The sequence below is a fragment of the Salmo salar genome, chromosome 06 (assembly GCF_965601325.2).
Source record: "Salmo salar chromosome 06, fSalSal1, whole genome shotgun sequence".
NCBI lineage: Eukaryota > Metazoa > Chordata > Actinopteri > Salmoniformes > Salmonidae > Salmo > Salmo salar.
Window position 1 is genome coordinate 38,409,763 of NC_138296.1, and position 18,306 is coordinate 38,428,068.

Here is an 18,306-nt window from a genome sequence, read left to right on the forward strand (position 1 = left end):
TGTGGATACAGCAGGGACAGCACAAGAGATGAAGTGAAATGCATCACGTATGACAGATTTAGTCAAAAATCAATAAACACTGACAAGTACTGCTCTGTCAACTTGTAAAAAAACGAGGACCATCTCTTGCACTATCTTTTACGCTATAACTGTGTGTGTGTGTGGGGTCGCCGGGGTACATGAGTGTAGGATACAGAATGCTGGTGGGCAGGTTGTCGTTGGCTGTGGGAGGCAGGGAGTTCAGTGACTCCATCAGAGTATTGGCCCTCAGTCTGCTCTCCTCTGTAGGAGGGGGGTGGAATATACTGCACTGGAGCTGAGGAAGAGAGAGGGGGAGAGGTGAGAGAGTCAGTGGGTGAAGAAGAGACAGCAAGAAACTGAGAGAGACCACAAGAGAGATGAGAGACGGAAGTCTGGTGGAAACCGCTATAATACAGCACCAGCTTTTTTCCACCTGCCCTCTTTGCATGAATGATGTAGACTGCGGTGTGAGGGGTTGAGAGAGATAAGCCTCGTAGGGGACTGTTTCCTGACTACTGCTGAGGTGTGCTGGTCTTTCTGGCACTTATAGTTGTTGAAGCATCACCCAGGTGGGTGCTGCACTTCCTGTAGTGGACTATCCAGCCTACCAACAGAGATGACAACAAACGAGGTGCCTGATGAAGCGCTCTGGGCCTGTCTAAGTAACTGACTGACGCCGCTCCCTCTCAGTGCCATTGAAGGTCCATCCGCTTATGCTACTGCCCAGCTTTTCTTACCTGCCTGGCTGAACATCTCATCATCTGAATCTGTGTTAGACCATCACCAAGACCTGCCGGATCTCTACATTTGTTTTGTTTGTATTTACAGAATATTTGAGATTCTCTTTGTAATGAAAAGCGCAAAATAAAATAAATCTATTATTATAAGAGGCAGCATGCAGCGGATATCGTGACAGGACAGTCTCCCATAAGACCCGCTCTGATCTGACAAGCTACTGAAGCGCACACTGCTGGAGTACATTCAGCTCTGTTAACCCCTGAATAAGAGTCACTGGGTCTCACACACACACACACACACACACACACACACACACACACACACACACACACGTCAAAGCTCTGTCACTAAGGGAGGCAGCAGGGCCAGCATGATGCTGTATCACATGACAAATGGGGACAGTGATGACTTTTCAGTGCAGTGACATTCCACTACTGAGCCAGAAGAACCCTATGAGGGGAGGTGTCCTGCCACTGTCATGTGTGACACAATGGCGTAGAGGTGGTGACAGGGGGCTGCTTGGACATGGCACAATTAAAAGAGTGCGTCTCAGTGACATTCAACATAGTCTCTCAGAGCTCCGTCTGTGTGCTCTCTGTTTGCGTTTTACTCTGCTGCTGTATGTGTTCCAGTCAGTGTGTTGTGTACTGTACCTGTGTGAGCAGCTGTCTCAGGGCCTGTGTTGTGTTCTCTCCCAGCTCGTTCAGGCCTCTCTTCTCCACCACCTCCAACACCTGACACAGGTCTGGCTCCCACACCACCACCCTACTGCCATACCGCAACAGCTGCATGGGAGGGACATGTCTTGGTATTCAAGGCTTCATCGGGGTGCTTACAAACAGAAGGCAAAGACACATTTGAATACACTTCAAAATGGCCCTGCACTGCTTCAAAGACCAACAGTAGTGAGTGTGTCCGGGTGCAGTCTTGAAGCATCTGCATGCTTCCCATACGAAACAGTTCAGAGTAGTTCATATATGTGCATTTATTATGATGCCATTTTGAGACGTTTTGGTCTTCGACAAGGGGTTTTTCGGCTATTTGTCCACACAAACATTTTCCTTGTGACAAGCCGAAATTCGGTAGCAAAAGTCTACGCCCCTTCTTCGGTGATTGGTCAACAGTAGGGATTCTTCAATTAAGTGTTTGTTGTCATTCAACGACAGGCAATTCGTTTTCATGAAGATTTTTTCACTTGAGAAATACTGCACCAAACATCTTAGTAAGATGTAAAAATGTGTGACTAAGATCTTCTCTGCAAAAACATCAAAATTAATTGCAGTTTTCTTGAGTTATCTTAGATGATTTCTAACTATTTTGAGTAAGAGTATACTGGCTACGGCGTCAAGACAAACAGTACTATTGCCGCTTTCTTCTCGTTTTTCAAGCAAAGGTCTTTTAAGGGAGTGTGGCTGGGTGCAGTCTTACCAGTGTGAGTACTGAGAGTGTGGCTGGGTGCAGTCTTACCAGTGTGAGTGTGGCTGGGTGCAGTCTTACCAGTGTGAGTAGTGCGAGGGTGGCTGGGTGCAGTCTTACCAGTGTGAGTACTGAGAGTGTGGCCGGGTGCAGTCTTACCAGTGTGAGTAGTGCGAGGGTGGCTGGGTGCAGTCTTACCAGTGTGAGTAGTGCGAGGGTGGCTGGGTGCAGTCTTACCAGTGTGAGTACTGAGAGTGTGGCTGGGTGCAGTCTTACCAGTGTGAGTGTGGCTGGGTGCAGTCTTACCAGTGTGAGTAGTGTGAGTGTGGCTGGGTGCAGCCTTACCAGTGTGAGTAGTGTGAGTGTGGCTGGGTGCAGCCTTACCAGTGTGAGAAGTGTGAGTGTGGCTGGGTGCAGCCTTACCAGTGTGAGAAGTGTGAGTGTGGCTGGGTGCAGCCTTACCAGTGTGAGAAGTGTGAGTGTGGCTGGGTGCAGCCTTACCAGTGTGAGAAGTGTGAGTGTGGCTGGGTGCAGCCTTACCAGTGTGAGAAGTGTGAGTGTGGCTAGGTGCAGCCTTACCAGTGTGAGTAGTGTGAGTGTGGCTGGGTGCAGCAGGCAGCTCTCTCCAGAGTTGAGCAAAGAGTAGAGCAGGAAGCGACTCCAGGGCTGACACACCACATGCTGGGCTGGTGACAGAGGGGGAAAAGACAGGTCAGGATGATGGTGAGGCATGAATACACTGACATACACAGTGGTCAGATAACGCAGATGCTACGCTACAGGACTGTTTTGCTAGCACAGACTGGAATATGTTCCGGAATTCATCCAATGGCATTGAGGAGTATACCACCTCAGTCATCAACTTCATCAATAAGTGCATCGACGACGTCGTCCTCACAGTGACCGTACGTACTTGAGGTCGACCGATTAATCGGGGCCGATTTCAAGTTTTCATAACAATCGGTAATCAGTATTTTTGGACACCGATTTGCCAATTCTTTTTTTTAATTCTTATTTTTTTTTTTTTTTACACCTTTATTTAACTAGGCAAGTCAGTTAAGAACACATTCTTATTTTCAATGACGGCCTAGGAACGGTGGGTTAACTGCCTTGTTCAGGGGCAGAACGACAGATTTGTACCTAGTCAGCACGGGGATTCAATCTTGCAACCTTACGATTAACTAGTCCAACGCTCTAACCACCTGCTTTACATTGCACTCCACGAGGAGCCTGCCTGTTACGCGAATGCAGTAAGAAGCCAAGGTAAGTTGCTAGCTAGCATTAAACTTATCTTATAAAAAAAAAACAAATCAATCAATCATAATCACTAGTTAACTACACATGGTTGATGATATTACTAGTTTATCTAGCCTGTCCTGCGTTGCATATAATCGATGCGGTGCGCATTCGCGAAAAAGGGCTGTCATTGCGCCAACATGTACCTAACCATAAACATCAATGTCTTTCTTAAAATCAATACACAAGTATATATTTTTAAACCTGCATATTTAGCTAAAAGAAATCCAGGTTAGCAGGCAATATTAACCAAGTGACATTGTGTCACTTCTCTTGCATTCATTGCACGCAGAGAGTCAGGGTATATGCAACAGTTTGGGCCGCCTGGCTCGTTGCGAACTAATTTGCCAGAATTTTACGTAATTATGACATAACATTGAAGGTTGTGCAATGTAACAGGAATATTTAGACTTAGGGATGCCACCCGTTAGATAAAATACGGAACAGTTCCGTATTTCACTGAAAGAAAAAAAAAACTTTGTTTTCGAGATGATAGTTTCCTGATTCGACCATATTAATGACCTAAGGCTCATATTTCTGTGTGTTTATTATAATTAAGTCTATGATTTGATAGAGCAGTCTGACTGAGCGGTGGTAGGCACCAGCAGGCTCGTAAGCATTCATTCAAACAGCACTTTCGTGCGTTTTGCCAGCAGCTCTTCGCAATGCTTCAAGCATTGCGCTGTTTATGACTTCAAGCCTATCAACTCCCAAGATTAGGCTGGTGTAACCGATGTGAAATGGCTAGCTAGTTAGCAGGGTGAACGCTAATAGCGTTTCAAACGTCACTCGCTCTGAGACTTGGAGTAGTTGTTCCCCTTGCTCTGCATGGGTAACGCTGCTTTGAGGGTGGCTGTTATCGATGTGTTCCTGGCAATACTAAAGTGCCTATAAGAACATGCAATAGTCAAAGGTATATGAAATACAAATCATATAGAGAGAAATAGTCCTATAATTCCTATAATAACTACAACCTAAAACTTCTTACCTGGGAATATTGAAGACTCATGTTAAAAGGAACAACCAGCTTTCATATGTTCCCATGTTCTGAGCAAGGCACTTAAACGTTAGCTTTCTTACATGGCACATATTGCACTTTTACTTTCTTCTCCAACACTGTTTTTGTATTATTTAAACCAAATTGAACATGTTTCATTATTTATTTGAGGCCAAATAGATTTTATTTATGTATTATATACTGCTCAAAAAATAAAGGGAACACTTAAACAACACAATGTAACTCCAAGTCAATCACACTTCTGTGAAATCAAACTGTCCATTTAGGAAGCAACACTGATTGACAATAAATTTCACATGCTGTTGTGCAAATGGAATAGACAACAGGTGGAAATTATAGGCAATTAGCAAGACACCCCCAATAAAGGAGTGGTTCTGCAGGTGGGGACCACAGACCACTTCTCAGTTCCTATGCTTCCTGGCTGATGTTTTGGTCACTTTTGAATGCTGGCGGTGCTTTCACTCTAGTGGTAGCATGAGACGGAGTCTACAACCCACACAAGTGACTCAGGTAGTGCAGCTCATCCAAGATGGCACATCAATGCGAGCTGTGGCAAGAAGGTTTGCTGTGTCTGTCAACGTAGTGTCCAGAGCATGGAGGCGCTACCAGGAGACAGGCCAGTACATCAGGAGACGTGGAGGAGGCCAACAACCCAGCAGCAGGACCGCTACCTCCGCCTTTGTGCAAGGAGGAGCAGGAGAAGCACTGCCAGAGCTCTGCAAAATGACCTCCAGCAGGCCACAAATGTGCATGTGTCTGCTCAAACGGTCAGAAACAGACTCCATGAGGGTGGTATGAGGGCCCAACGTCCACAGGTGGGGGTTGTGCTTACAGCCCAACACCGTGCAGGACGTTTGGCATTTGCCAGAGAACACCAAGATTGGCAAATTCGCCACTGGCGCCCTGTGCTCTTCACAGATGAAAGCAGGTTCACACTGAGCACATGTGACAGACGTGACAGAGTCTGGAGACGCCGTGGAGAACGTTCTGCTGCCTGCAACATCCTCCAGCATGACCGGTTTGGCGGTGGGTCAGTCATGGTGTGGGGTGGCATTTCTTTGGGGGGCCGCACAGCCCTCCATGTGCTCGCCAGAGGTAGCCTGACTGCCATTAGGTACCGAGATGAGATCCTCAGACCCCTTGTGAGACCATATGCTGGTGCGGTTGGCCCTGGGTTCCTCCTAATGCAAGACAATGCTAGACCTCATGTGGCTGGAGTGTGTCAGCAGTTCCTGCAAGAGGAAGGCATTGATGCTATGGACTGGCCCACCCGTTCCCCAGACCTGAATCCAATTGAGCACATCTGGGACATCATGTCTCGCTCCATCCACCAACGCCACGTTGCACCACAGACTGTCCAGGAGTTGGCGGATGCTTTAGTCCAGGTCTGGGAGGAGATCCCTCAGGAAACCATCCGCCACCTCATCAGGAGCATGCCCAGGCGTTGTAGGGAGGTCATACAGGCACGTGGAGGCCACACACACTACTGAGCCTCATTTTGAATTGTTTTAAGGACATTACATCAAAGTTGGATCAGCCTGTAGTGTGGTTTTCCACTTTAATTTTGAGTGTGACTCCAAATCCAGACCTCCATGGGTTGATAAATTGGATTTCCATTGATTATTTTTGTTTGATTTTGTTGTCAGCACATTCAACTATGTAAAGAAAAAAGTATTTAATAAGATTATTTCTTTCATTCAGATCTAGGATGTGTTGTTTAAGTGTTCCCTTTATTTTTTTGAGCAGTGTATTAAGTTAAAATAAGTGTTCATTCAGTATTGTGTTGTAAGGTGTGTAATTATAAAAATAATATATAATTTATATATATAATTTTTAAAATCGGCTGATTAATCGGCATCGGGTTTTTGGGCCCACAATAATCGGTATCGAAAAATCATAATCGGTCGACCTCTAGTACGTACATATCCCAACCAGAAGCCATGGATTACAGGTAACATCCGCATCGAGCTAAAGGCTAGAGCTGCCGCTTTCAAGGAGCGGGACACTAATCCGGACGCTTATAAGAAATCCCGCTATGCCCTCAGACGAACCATCAAACATGCAAAGTATCAATACAGGATTAAGATTGAATCCTACTACACCAGCTCTGACGCTCGTCGGATGTGGCAGGGCTTGAAAACTATTACGCACTTCAAAAGGGAAACCCAGACGCGAGCTGCCCAGTGACACGAACCTAGCAGAGGAGTAAATGCCTTTTATGCTCTCTTCGAGGCAAGCAACACTGAAGCATGTACAAGAGCACCAGCTGTTCTGGACGACTGTGTGATAACGCTCTCGGTAGCCAATGTGAGCAAAACCTTTAAACAGGTCAACATTCACAAAGCCGCAGAGCCAGACGGTTTACCAGGACATGTACTCAGAGCATGCGCGGACCAACTGGCAAGTGTCTTCACTGACATTTTCAACCTCTCCCTGACCGAGTCAGTAATAGCTGCATGTTTCAAGCAGACCACCATAGTCCCTGTGTCCAAGGAAGCGAAGGTAACCTGCCTAAATGATTACCGCCCCGTAGCACTCACGTCAGTAGCCATGAAGTGCTTTGAAAGGCTGGTCATGGCTCACATCAACAGCATCCTCCTGGATACCCTTGACCCACTCCAATTTGCATACCGCCCCAACAGATCCACAGATGACACAATCGCACTCCACACTGCCCTTTCCCATCTGGACAAAAGGAAAACCTATGTGAGAATGCTGTTCATTGACTACAGCTCAGCGTTCAACACCATAGTGCCCATGAAGCTCATCACTAAGCTAAGGACCCTGGTACTAAACACCTCCCTCTGCAACTGGATCCTGGACTTCCAGACGGGCTGCCCCCAGGTGGTAAGGGTAGGTAACAACATGTCTGCCACGCTGATCCTCAACACTGGGGCCCCTCAAGGGTGTGTACTTAGTACCCTCCTGTACTCCCCGTTTACCCACGACTGTGTGGCCAAACACGACTCCAACACCATCATTAAATTTGCTGATGACACAACAGTGGTAGGCCTGATCCCAGACAACGATGAGAAAACCTATAGGGAGGTGGTCAGAACTGGCTGTTTGGTGCCAGGACAACAACCTCTCAATCTGAGCAAGACAAAGCAGCTAATCGTGGACTACAGGAAAAGGTGGGCCGAACAGGCCCCCATTAACATCGACGGGGCTATAGTGGAGCGGGTCGCGAGTTTTAAGTTCCTTGGTGTCCACATCACCAATGAACTATCATGGTCCAAACACACCAAGATAGTCGTGAAGAGGGCACAACAAAACCTTTTCCCCCTCAGGAGACTGAAAAGATTTGGCACTGGTCCCCAGATCCTCAAAAAGTTCTACAGCTGCACCATCGAGAGCATCCTGACCGGTTATCACCGCCTGGTATAGCAACTGCTCGGCATCTGACCGTAAGGCGCTACAGAGGGTAGTATGTACAACCCAGTACATCACTGGGGCATGCTTCCTGCCATCCAGGACCTATATAATAGGCGTTGTCAGAGGAAAGCCCATAAAATTGCCTGCTACTGCACGGCAAGCGGTACTGGAGCGCCTAGTCTAGGATCAAAAGGCTCCTTAATAGCTTCCAGCCCCAAGCCATAAGACTGCTGAACAATGAATCAAATTGCCACCGGACTATTTACATTGACACCCCCCCCCCCATTTGTTTTGTACACTGCTGCTACTCGCTGTTTATTATCTATGCATAGTCACTTCACCCCACCTACATGTACAAATTACCTCAACTAACCTGTACCCCCGCACACTGACTAGGTACCGGTACCCACTGTATATAGCCTCGTTATTGTTATTTTATTGTGTTACTTTTTATAATTTTTTACTTTAGTTTATTTGGTAAATACTTTCTTAACTCTTCTTGTACTGCACTGCTGGTTAAGGGCTTGTAAGTAAGCATTTCACGGTAAGGTCTACACTTGTTGTATTCGGTGCATGTGACAAATAAAGTTTGATTTGATCTGATTTGAGACATGAAAAGACAACCAGACACTGGCCATACAATGACAAAATCACCAGCACACACTGTGGCAAAACTCTAGATCACCTTTACTCCACATACCTTCCACACCCTCCCATTGGCAAATCAGACCATAACTCTATCCTCCTACAAGCAAAAACTCAAACAGGAAGTACCAGTGACAGACTCAATACGGAAGTGATCCGATGATGCGTATGCTAAGCTTCAGGACTGTTTCGCTAGCACAGACTAGAATAGGTCCCGGGATTCATCCGCTAACATTCAGGAGTTTACCACTTCAGTCACCGGCTTCATTAATAAGTGCATCGATGACGTTGTCCCACCATACATATGTACATAACCCAACCAGAAGCCATAGATTACAGGCAACACCCACACTGTGCTAAAGGCAAGAGCTGCTGCTTTTCAAGGAGCGGGTCACTAATCTGGACGCTTATAAGAAATCACGCTGCGACTGCCAACGAGCCATCAAACAGGCAAAGCGTCAATAAAGGACTAAGATGGAATCTTACGCCGGCTCTGACGCTCATCGGATGTGGCAGGGCGTGCAAACTTGCACGGATTACAAAGGGAAACCCAGCCGCGAGATGCCCAACGACGCGAGCCTACCAGACAACCTAAATGCTTCTCTATGCTCGCTTCGAGGCAAGCAACACTTAACCATGAATGACAGCGCCAGCTGTTCCGGGCGACTGTGTGATCTTGTTCTCCGTAGCCGATGTAAGACCTTTAAACAGGTTAACATTCGCAAGGCCACGGGGCCAGACGGAATACCAGGATGTGTACTCGGAGCATGTGCTGACCATCTAGCAAGTGTCTTCACTGACATTTTCAACCTATCCCTGACCCGGTCTGAAATACCAACTTGTTTGAAGCAGACCACCATAGTCCCGGTCCCCAAGAACGGCAAGGTAACCTGCCTAAATAACTATCGCCCCGTAGCACTAAGATATATAGCCAAAATATATAGCCATGTATCACATCAACACCATCATCCCAGACACCCTGAACCCACAGATGATGCAATCTCTATTGCACTCTACACTGCCCTCACCCACCAGGACAAAATGAATACCTATATAAGAATGATGTTCAATGACTACAGCTCAGCAATCAACACCATCGTCCAAATAAACAAATAATCACCAAGCTCAGGACCCTGGGACTGAACACCTCCCTCTGCAACTGGATCCCGGACTTCCTGACAGGCGGTGAGGGTAGGCAACAACAGATCCGCCTACGCTGATAGGACTGATCACCGACAACTATGAGAAAGCCTATAGGGAGGAGGTCAGAGACCTGGCTGTGTGGTGCCAGGGCAACAACCTTCCACTCAAAGTCAGCGACACAAAGGAGCTGATCGTGGACTACAGGAAATGGAGGGGCGAGCACGCCCCCATCCACATCAATGGGGCTGTAGTGTAGCTGGTCGAGAGCTTCAAGTTCCTCTGTGTCCACATCACTAAGGAATTAACATGGTAAACACACACCCACACAGTTGTGAAGAGGGCACGACATCGCCTCTTCCCCTCAGGAGGCTGAATAGATTTGGCATGGGCACTGAAATCCTCCAAAAGTTCAACAGCTGCACCTTTGAAAGCATCTTGACTGACTGCATCACCGCTTGGTATGGCAACAGCAAGGCACCCGACCGCAAGGCGCTACAGAGGGTGGTGAGTACGGCCCAGTACATCACTGGGGCCGAGCTCCCTGCCATCCAGGCCCTCTATACAAGGCGGAGTCAGACGAAGACTCCAGCAACCCAAGCCATAGACTGTTCTCTCTGTTCTATCTACTACCGCTCGGCAAGCGGTATCAGTGCACAGCTTTTAACCCCAAGCCACAAGGCTGCTAGACAGCTAATCAAATGGATACCCGGGTATACCTGCATTGAACTTTTTTTAAACTAAATCTCACAAACACTGGACTCTACCCACACACTCACACCCCAACACACACACTACATATGCTCACACACATACGCATAACGTGCGCATACAGGCATTCTGACGCCCCACACAACGTTGCTGCTACTGTCTATTATCTATCCTGTTGCCTCGTCACTTTAACCGTTACCTATATGTACATAGCTACCTCAATTACCTCGTAGCCCTGCACATCGACACGGTTGTGGTACTCCCTGTATATATATATAGATAGGTAGAAAGCCAGTAGGAGGGTTTGCTCTCATGCTAGAATGGAAGGCGGCCGGTGCGTGAAAGAGAAAACATCTGTAGAGTTCAAAAAGTACTTGCACTCAAATCATAAAAAGGAATAACTCAAGGAGGCTGAGATGCAAAAATAATATCATTCATTTAATCCATGCTCGAAAGAATACAAAAAGTGAAAGGTGCTATATAAAAAAGGAATGGAGCGTTCCATTTTTTACATAGCACCTTGCACTTTCACACATATTGTAACGATGTACAGTAGCTATGCAGTCAATCAGCGATACTGGACACAGAAACCAGGCTAACCTTCCAAAGAATGCTGACTAAATCAGTTTGAGCTCTACAACTAACCACAATACCAATTATCTTTTTCTGTACTAAAATTCTAAATACTGTACCACATAGCAGTTATGTATATATTGTGGCTTAATTCCTCATTCAACTGTAAGATGTAAATATTGTGTTTTTTGTTGTTCCTGGAGGCTGTTGCTATAGTGATAACCAAAAGATACCCGTGTTGTTATTTTTTTACTCGTTGTTGTTATTCATTATTCACTGTGTATTTATTCCGTGTGTCACTATTTCTATTGTCATCTTTAACTCTGCATTGTTGGAAAAGGACCCGTAAGGAAACATTTCACTGTTAGTCTACACCTGTTGATTTGATTTGTCTGAGTCAGGTACCTGTAGATGGACTTCTCCTTTGCAGAAACCGCAGCAGAGACCCCAGGCAGTTCACTGACACACTGAGCAACAGCTCCTGCTTCTGCAAGAGGCGGAGGACAGAAAGACATTTAGCAAGATGGAGGGATGAATAGAAGAGGGAGAGAGAAGATATTAAGCCAAACAGAGGGATGGAGAAAAGAGAGAACCAGATAAATGGAGAGAAAGAGAGAATGAGGGATTATTTAATAATGCATTATTCCTCCCACTCCACAGCCGTCCCTACTGAGGCAGTGACTAGTGATTAGTGGGCCAAAACAGTGACGTAGGGCAGATGGCTATAGAGGAGGTCCACAGAGAGTTCCAGTCTTATCCTGGAAGCCAGTGCAGCCTCACATCATCGGCTTAGCGCACCACAGCGCAGTGGACCGAGGGGCTACGCTCTACAGAGCAGCCACTGATATGGAACTACTGCCCTGACTGATACAGCGTGGTATTATTCAACACCAAATTGGTTATATAGGAAGAGGGACACATGAAGTGCATTCTTCACTATACATACACAGCATAGACTAAATGATGCTACAGAGACAGAGGGAGAGACAGGAGGAGTTGAAGATGCTTCATGTAGAGTTACTGTGAGCTCTGACCCAGTCATTAAGTGATGACAGTAATGATACCCAGTATTTATGAAGTGCGTTTGTCCCCATAACACTGCCATTAACACCAGTGTACTATACATAGACTATAAAAGGCTGCACTGTAGAGAAAGAGAAACAGAGGGTAGAAAGGAAGGACACATTTGAGTGCTTTACAACATCAGCCTTGTCGAACAACAATTGAAACATTGAATCAATGGAAAATGTAGGAATAAAAACAGTATAGGGAAGAACTCTGGGGTGTTAACAGCTCTGTAGTGTGTGTGTGTGTGTGTGTGTGTGTGTGTGTGTATGTATGTATGTATGGTGTGTCTGACCTGCAGCAGGAGGCCGTAGAGTGCGGTGATGAGGCAGTGGGCCCCGTAGGATCCCAGCGGGTGCAGAGAGCTGTCTGTGTCCCCCAGGGGCCTCTGTCCTGCCCCGGGGCCAACACTCACACACAGCATTGGAGACTCCAGGTCAACATCTAGAACAGCCTGCAGCAGCCTCAGGGAACTAGCTGTGGAGTGGAAGGCGAGGGAGGAGAGGCAGAATGAGGGAAGACAGAGGAACGAGAGGATGTGGAGGGGGAAGGGGTGGGATTCAAGGAGATTTGGAGTGAGGCGAGGGAGAACGTGAGAAGAGAGGGGAGAGGTTGAAAGAGGATTGGCAGGAGATGGGGAGGAACGAGAAGACGACCAGAGAGAAAGAGTGTGGGTGGTAAGAGAGAGGAAGGGAGAGACAGGATTACAGGTCAGTGGGAGATCTGATTAAACACACTGAAGCACAGGCCGGGAGCTGGTGGCCATTTGCAGAACCCTTTTGTCAAACACTCATGTACACTGAGATAGTAGACCCATCTAAGGGAGAGAAGAGACAATTAGCGATAGCAGAAAGAGAGAGGGAGAGCAAGAGAGAAAACAGAGGGAGGAGCCGGCAGCGGAGGAGAGACCGTAGATCACCCTGACAGCACACTCATACTACAGGGAGACAGATACAGAATCAGCTGGACATTTCTATCCCAACTCCTCTGTTGGAGGAAGGACACATAACGGAATTAAAGCCTGTGTTAACAAGTCTGCTTTGCTCTGCTTAGTGTGGCGGAGCGTTGTTACCCAGTAAGAGGCTGCCTGTCTTCCTCTTCCCAAAGACCAGGGTCTGCACCGTGCTGCCCACGTTCAACCTGATGCTTCTATGGACCTTGGGATACAGAAAGGGAAGAAAATGACAAGACATGATAAGGCAACAACCATAGAACTAGGAATGTAATTGAACAGGATCTCTATGTCAACAACACACTGTCCTACAGTACAAGAGAAATGTATTGTCTAACATCAAGGTCTCTGATACATTCTTCTGCTTTGAGTGCTGTATTCAATGTGTGTGTTCCACTGTCAGCTGTAGAGGACAGTGTGTCTCCCCTGGTAAGTCCCCTGCTCCTGTCCTCACTCGAGTGTGTTTTATACTACATTGTGTATCCTGTGTAAAGGTCTTCATAAGCGTTAGCGTGACAGAACAACCTGAGCTGAATGAGTGTGCTGCAGGGTGACGAGAGAGGACAGGAGCAGTTGAGAGCAGCACAGCAGGGCAGACGTAGGAGAGAGGGAAGAGGAGAGGTCCAGCGTAGCCTGCAGTTGATCCATCAGCCCGGCGTTACACAGCAGCATGGACACAGCTGGGGAGGAAAAAAACAAAAAGACAAAAAGAGATCACACTCAAGATATTATACAATATATAAAACATACTACCAATTTAATGTGTGAGTGTGTTGTGTGCCCTTGTGAATGGCACTGACTGGTTCTGTACAAGTGTGTGTCTCTCTTACAGGCCAGACGGCACAACCCAATCTGTGTCTCTGGGGGACTGTGTGTGTGAAAGAGAAAGAGGCAGGTGGCAGCGTGTATGAAGGCTGCACGCTGTGCTGCACTTAATGAGAAGGACAGGGTGGCAGACTGAGTTTGTCACCTCTGTCAGTGCAGTGAGGGGGGGACAGGCGCAGACAGCAGTACAGGTAGCTGAAGGCTGGCAGCAGACACTCAGTGTTGGAGGCTTGCAGCTTGCCTGCCAGGTTACTCACTGGAACGCGCCCACAATAAGACAGGAGACAAGATCATAACGTCTATAGTCAGAAGAAAGCCGACATGTTACTGATACTTAAATACTACTTTCATCTACAAATTCAGATTATGCTTATGTCATATGCTTTGTTGATGTGAGCAAAAACCCTAAGGCATTTAAATATCGATTGAACTGATACTGAATGTAGAGAGTGAGTACAGCGTGAGTACAGCGAAAACTAGTGGAGAAGTTATGACGTCGGACCAAAGCTATAGATCTGAGTGAATTATGCATGGCTGACTCCTTTTGACCCTGTGACCTCACCGTGGTAGAGCAGTTTGAAGTGGATGCCGTCCATCTCATTCTCAGTGGAGCAACTGGTCTGCATCAGGCACAGCAACCTCAGGACCAGAGGGAGAGAGCCCACGGCTAGAGAGATTGGGAGAGGAATAAGGGGGAGAAATAATTAACGAGAGAGAGATGAAAGAGCAAGAAAGAGGCCAAAACACTAATTTCCATACTCCCCTGGCTGCATTTTATTTACATTAGATAGTCACCCTACAGCATTATAGGTTAATATAAAGTATATAAACTCAGCAAAAAGAGAAACGTCCCTTTTTCAGTACCCTGTCTTTCAAAGATAATTCGTAAGTCCAAATAACTTCACAGCTCTTCATTGTAAAAGGTTTAAACACTGTTTCCCATGCTTGTTCAATGAACCATAAACAATTAATGAACATGCACCTGTGGAACGGTCGTTAAGACACGAACAGCTTTGAGACGGTAGGCAATTAAGGTCACAGTTATGACAACTTAGGACACTAAAGAGGCCTATCTACTGACTCTGAAAAACACCAAAAGAAAGATGCCCAGGGTCCCTGCTCATCTGCGTGAACGTGCCTTAGGCATGCTGCAAGGAGGCATGAGGACTGCAGATGTGGCCAGGGCAATAAATTGCAATGTCCGTACTGTGAGACGCCTAAGACAGCGCTACAGGGAGACAGGACGGACAGCTGATCGTCTCAACGCTGTGAGTTACAGGGAAGACATCCTCCTCCCTGATGTGGTACCCTTCCTGCAGGCTCATCCTGACATGACCCTCCAGCATGACAATGCCACCAGCCATACTGCTCGTTCTGTGCGTGATTTCCTGCAAGACAGGAATGTCAGTGTTCTGCCATGGCCAGCGAAGAGCCCGGATCTCAATCCCATTGAGCACGTCTGGGACCTGTTGGATCGGAGGGTGAGGGCTAGGCCCATTCCCCCCAGAAATGTCTGGGAACTTGCAGGTGCCTTGGTGGAAGAGTGGGGTAACATCTCACAGCAAGAACTGACAAATCTGGTGCAGTCCATGAGGAGGAGATGCACTGCAGTACTTAATGCTGCTGGTGGCCACACCAGATACTGACTGTTACTTTTGATTTTGAATTTTGACCCCCCTTTGCTAAGGGACACATTATTCCATTTCTGTTAGTCACATGTCTGTGGAACTTGTTCAGTTTATGTTCTCAGTTGTTGAATCTTATGTTCATACAAATAATTACACATGTTAAGTTTGCTGAAAATAAACGCAGTTGACAGTGAGATGACGTTTCTTTTTTGCTGAGTTTATTAATGCAAATGATATGGTGCAGCGTATTCTAGTGGGACAGCTGATGGTAACTAGTTAGTTCAACCCCCCAGAGTGGACACAGTTGTGGTGTGCCCTTGCGCTACAGCAATTAACCTACACAACCTCAATAGGTATCCATCCGCCGGAATGGATGGCAGGAGAGTATATGTATGCAGTGTAACCCAGCCTTGATAAAAGCTTTCTGGGACACTGTTGGGGGGTGGATGTGATGTCACTTTCGGCTGTTTGTGGAGCTGCTCTAGTTAAATTCTCTCTGCCTGCTCCTATAGGAGAGGAACGTCAAAGCACATTTTCTTCTATTGGACTTGATATCACGCCACAGAGTGAAGCCGCTTGTCACGCCCTGGCCATAGAGAGGGTTTTATTCTCTATTTTGGTTAGGCCAGGGTGTGACTAGGGTGGGCATTCTATGTCCTTTTTTCTATATTTTGTATTTCTTTGTTTTGGCCTGGTATGGCTCTCAATCAGGGACAGCTGTACATCGTTGTCGCTGATTGGGAGCCATACTTAGGTGGCCTGTTTTCCTTTGGGTTTTGTGGGTGGTTAATTTCTGTTTTGTATTACTTACCTGACAGAACTGTTTGGCTGTCGTTATTGGTTTCTTTGTTTCAGTGTTCAGATCAAATAAATACATGATGAGCACTAACCACGCTGCGCCTTGGTCTACTCCTTCAGACGGCCGTTACAGAACCACCCACCACAAGAAGACCAAGCAGCGTGGTAGGGAGGAACAGAGGGTTATGGACTCCTGGACTTGGGAGATGATCCTGGATAGGGCAGGACCCTGGACAACGCCTGGGGAGTATCGCCGTCCGCAGTGGGAGATCGAGGCAGCTAAAGCGGAACGGCGATACTGGGAGGAACAGGCAGGTCAGCTACGGGAGCCTGAGAGGCAGCCCCCCAAAAAATAATTGGGGGGGGCACACAGGGAGATTGGCGGAGTCAGGCAATAGACCTGAGCCAACTCCCCGTGCTTAACGTGGGGAGCGGTTGATGTGGAGAGCACCGTGCTATGCGGAAGTGCGCAAGGTCTCGCCCATCCGCACGCACAGTCCGGTGCGGTCGATACCAGCCCCCCGCAAGTGCCGTGCTAGAGTGGGCATCCAGCCAGGGAGAAGTGCGCCGGCGCAGCACATCTGGCCACCAGTGCGTCTCCTAGGCCCAGGCTACCCTGCGCCTGCTCTACGCACAGCAGCCATCATTCCTCAGCACAGCCCAGTTCACCCTGTGCCAGCGCTCCGCCCGTGCTGGGCTACAGTAACAACTCAGCCAGGACGGGTTGTGCAGGCCGTGCACTCCAGACCTCCAGTGCGTCTCCCCAGCCTGGTGAGTCCCGTGCCTGCGTCCAGAGCCAGGCCTCCTACATGTCTCCCCAGCCCGGTCCGTCCTGTGCCAGAGTCGCCCGCCGGTCCGTCCTGTGCCAGAGTCGCCCGCCGGTCCGTCCTGTGCCAGAGTCGCCCGCCGGTCCGTCCTGTGCCAGAGTCGCCCGCCGGTCCGTCCTGTGCCAGAGTCGCCCGCCGGTCCGTCCTGTGCCAGAGTCGCCCGCCGGTCCGGCGCTGCCAGAGTCGCCCGCCAGTCCGGTGTCGGCGGCGAGGGTCCCCACTCCAGAGGCACCACCTAAGTGGGCCAAGCCGAAGGTGGAGCGGGGTCCACGTCCCGCACCAGAGCCGCCGCCGTAAGGAAGGTCCACCCGGACCCTCCCCTTTAGAGTCAGGTTTTGCGGCCGGAGTCCGCACCTTTGGGGGGGGGGTACTGTCACGCCCTGGCCATAGAGAGGGTTTTATTCTCCATTTTGGTTAGGCCAGGGTGTGACTAGGGTGGGCATTCTATGTCCTTTTTTCTATGTTTGGTATTTCTTTGTTTTGGCCTGGTATGGCTCTCAATCAGGGACAGCTGTACATCGTTGTCGCTGATTGGGAGCCATACTTAGGTGGCCTGTTTTCCTTTGGGTTTTGTGGGTGGTTAATTTCTGTTTTGTATTACTTACCTGACAGAACTGTTTGGCTGTCGTTATTGGTTTTTTTGTTTCAGTGTTCAGATCAAATAAATACATGATGAGCACTAACCACGCTGCGCCTTGGTCTACTCCTTCAGACGGCCGTTACACCGCTTTGTTCTCCCTGCAACTACACTGAACAAAAAATATCAACTGCAACATGTGAAGTGTTGATCCCATGTTTCATGAGCTGAATTTTTGATTTATTTTTTTATCCCAGAAATGGTCCATACACAGAAAAAGCTTATTATTCTCAAATGTGTTTACATCCGTGTTAGTGAGCATTTTTCCTTTTCCAAAATAATCCATCCACCTGAGAGGTGTGGCATATCAAGAAGCTGATTAAACAGCATGATCATTACACAGGTGCACCTTGTGCTGTGGACAGTAAAAGGTTACTTTTAAATGTGTTGTTTGTCACACAACACAATGCTACAGATGTCTCAAGTTTTGAGGGAGCTTGAAATTGGCATGCTGACTGCAGGAATGTCCACCAGAGCTGTTGCCAGACAATTGAATGTTCCTTTCTCTACATCGTTTTAAAGAATTTGGCAGTACGTCCAAATGGCTTCACAACCGCAGACCACATGTAACGACGCCAGCCCAGGACCTCCACATCCGGCTTCTCCACCTGCGGGATCGTCTGTGACCAGCCACACGGACA

The 18,306-nt window shown here is 47.7% G+C and overlaps 1 protein-coding gene across 1 annotated transcript in view; it reads right to left on the reverse strand.

The window, feature by feature from the left end:
• Positions 1-18,306, reverse strand: part of mei1 (meiotic double-stranded break formation protein 1) — a 31,943-nt gene that overhangs the window by 971 nt on the left and 12,666 nt on the right. The window contains exons 23-31 of the mRNA XM_014203758.3: positions 14,338-14,442; positions 13,921-14,031; positions 13,476-13,630; positions 13,071-13,155; positions 12,294-12,475; positions 11,339-11,420; positions 2,755-2,861; positions 1,413-1,544; positions 195-316 (exon numbers count right to left, since the gene is read on the reverse strand). Coding sequence (XP_014059233.1) covers positions 195-316; positions 1,413-1,544; positions 2,755-2,861; positions 11,339-11,420; positions 12,294-12,475; positions 13,071-13,155; positions 13,476-13,630; positions 13,921-14,031; positions 14,338-14,442 — 1,081 coding nt within the window. The remainder of the gene's footprint in view (positions 1-194; positions 317-1,412; positions 1,545-2,754; positions 2,862-11,338; positions 11,421-12,293; positions 12,476-13,070; positions 13,156-13,475; positions 13,631-13,920; positions 14,032-14,337; positions 14,443-18,306) is intronic.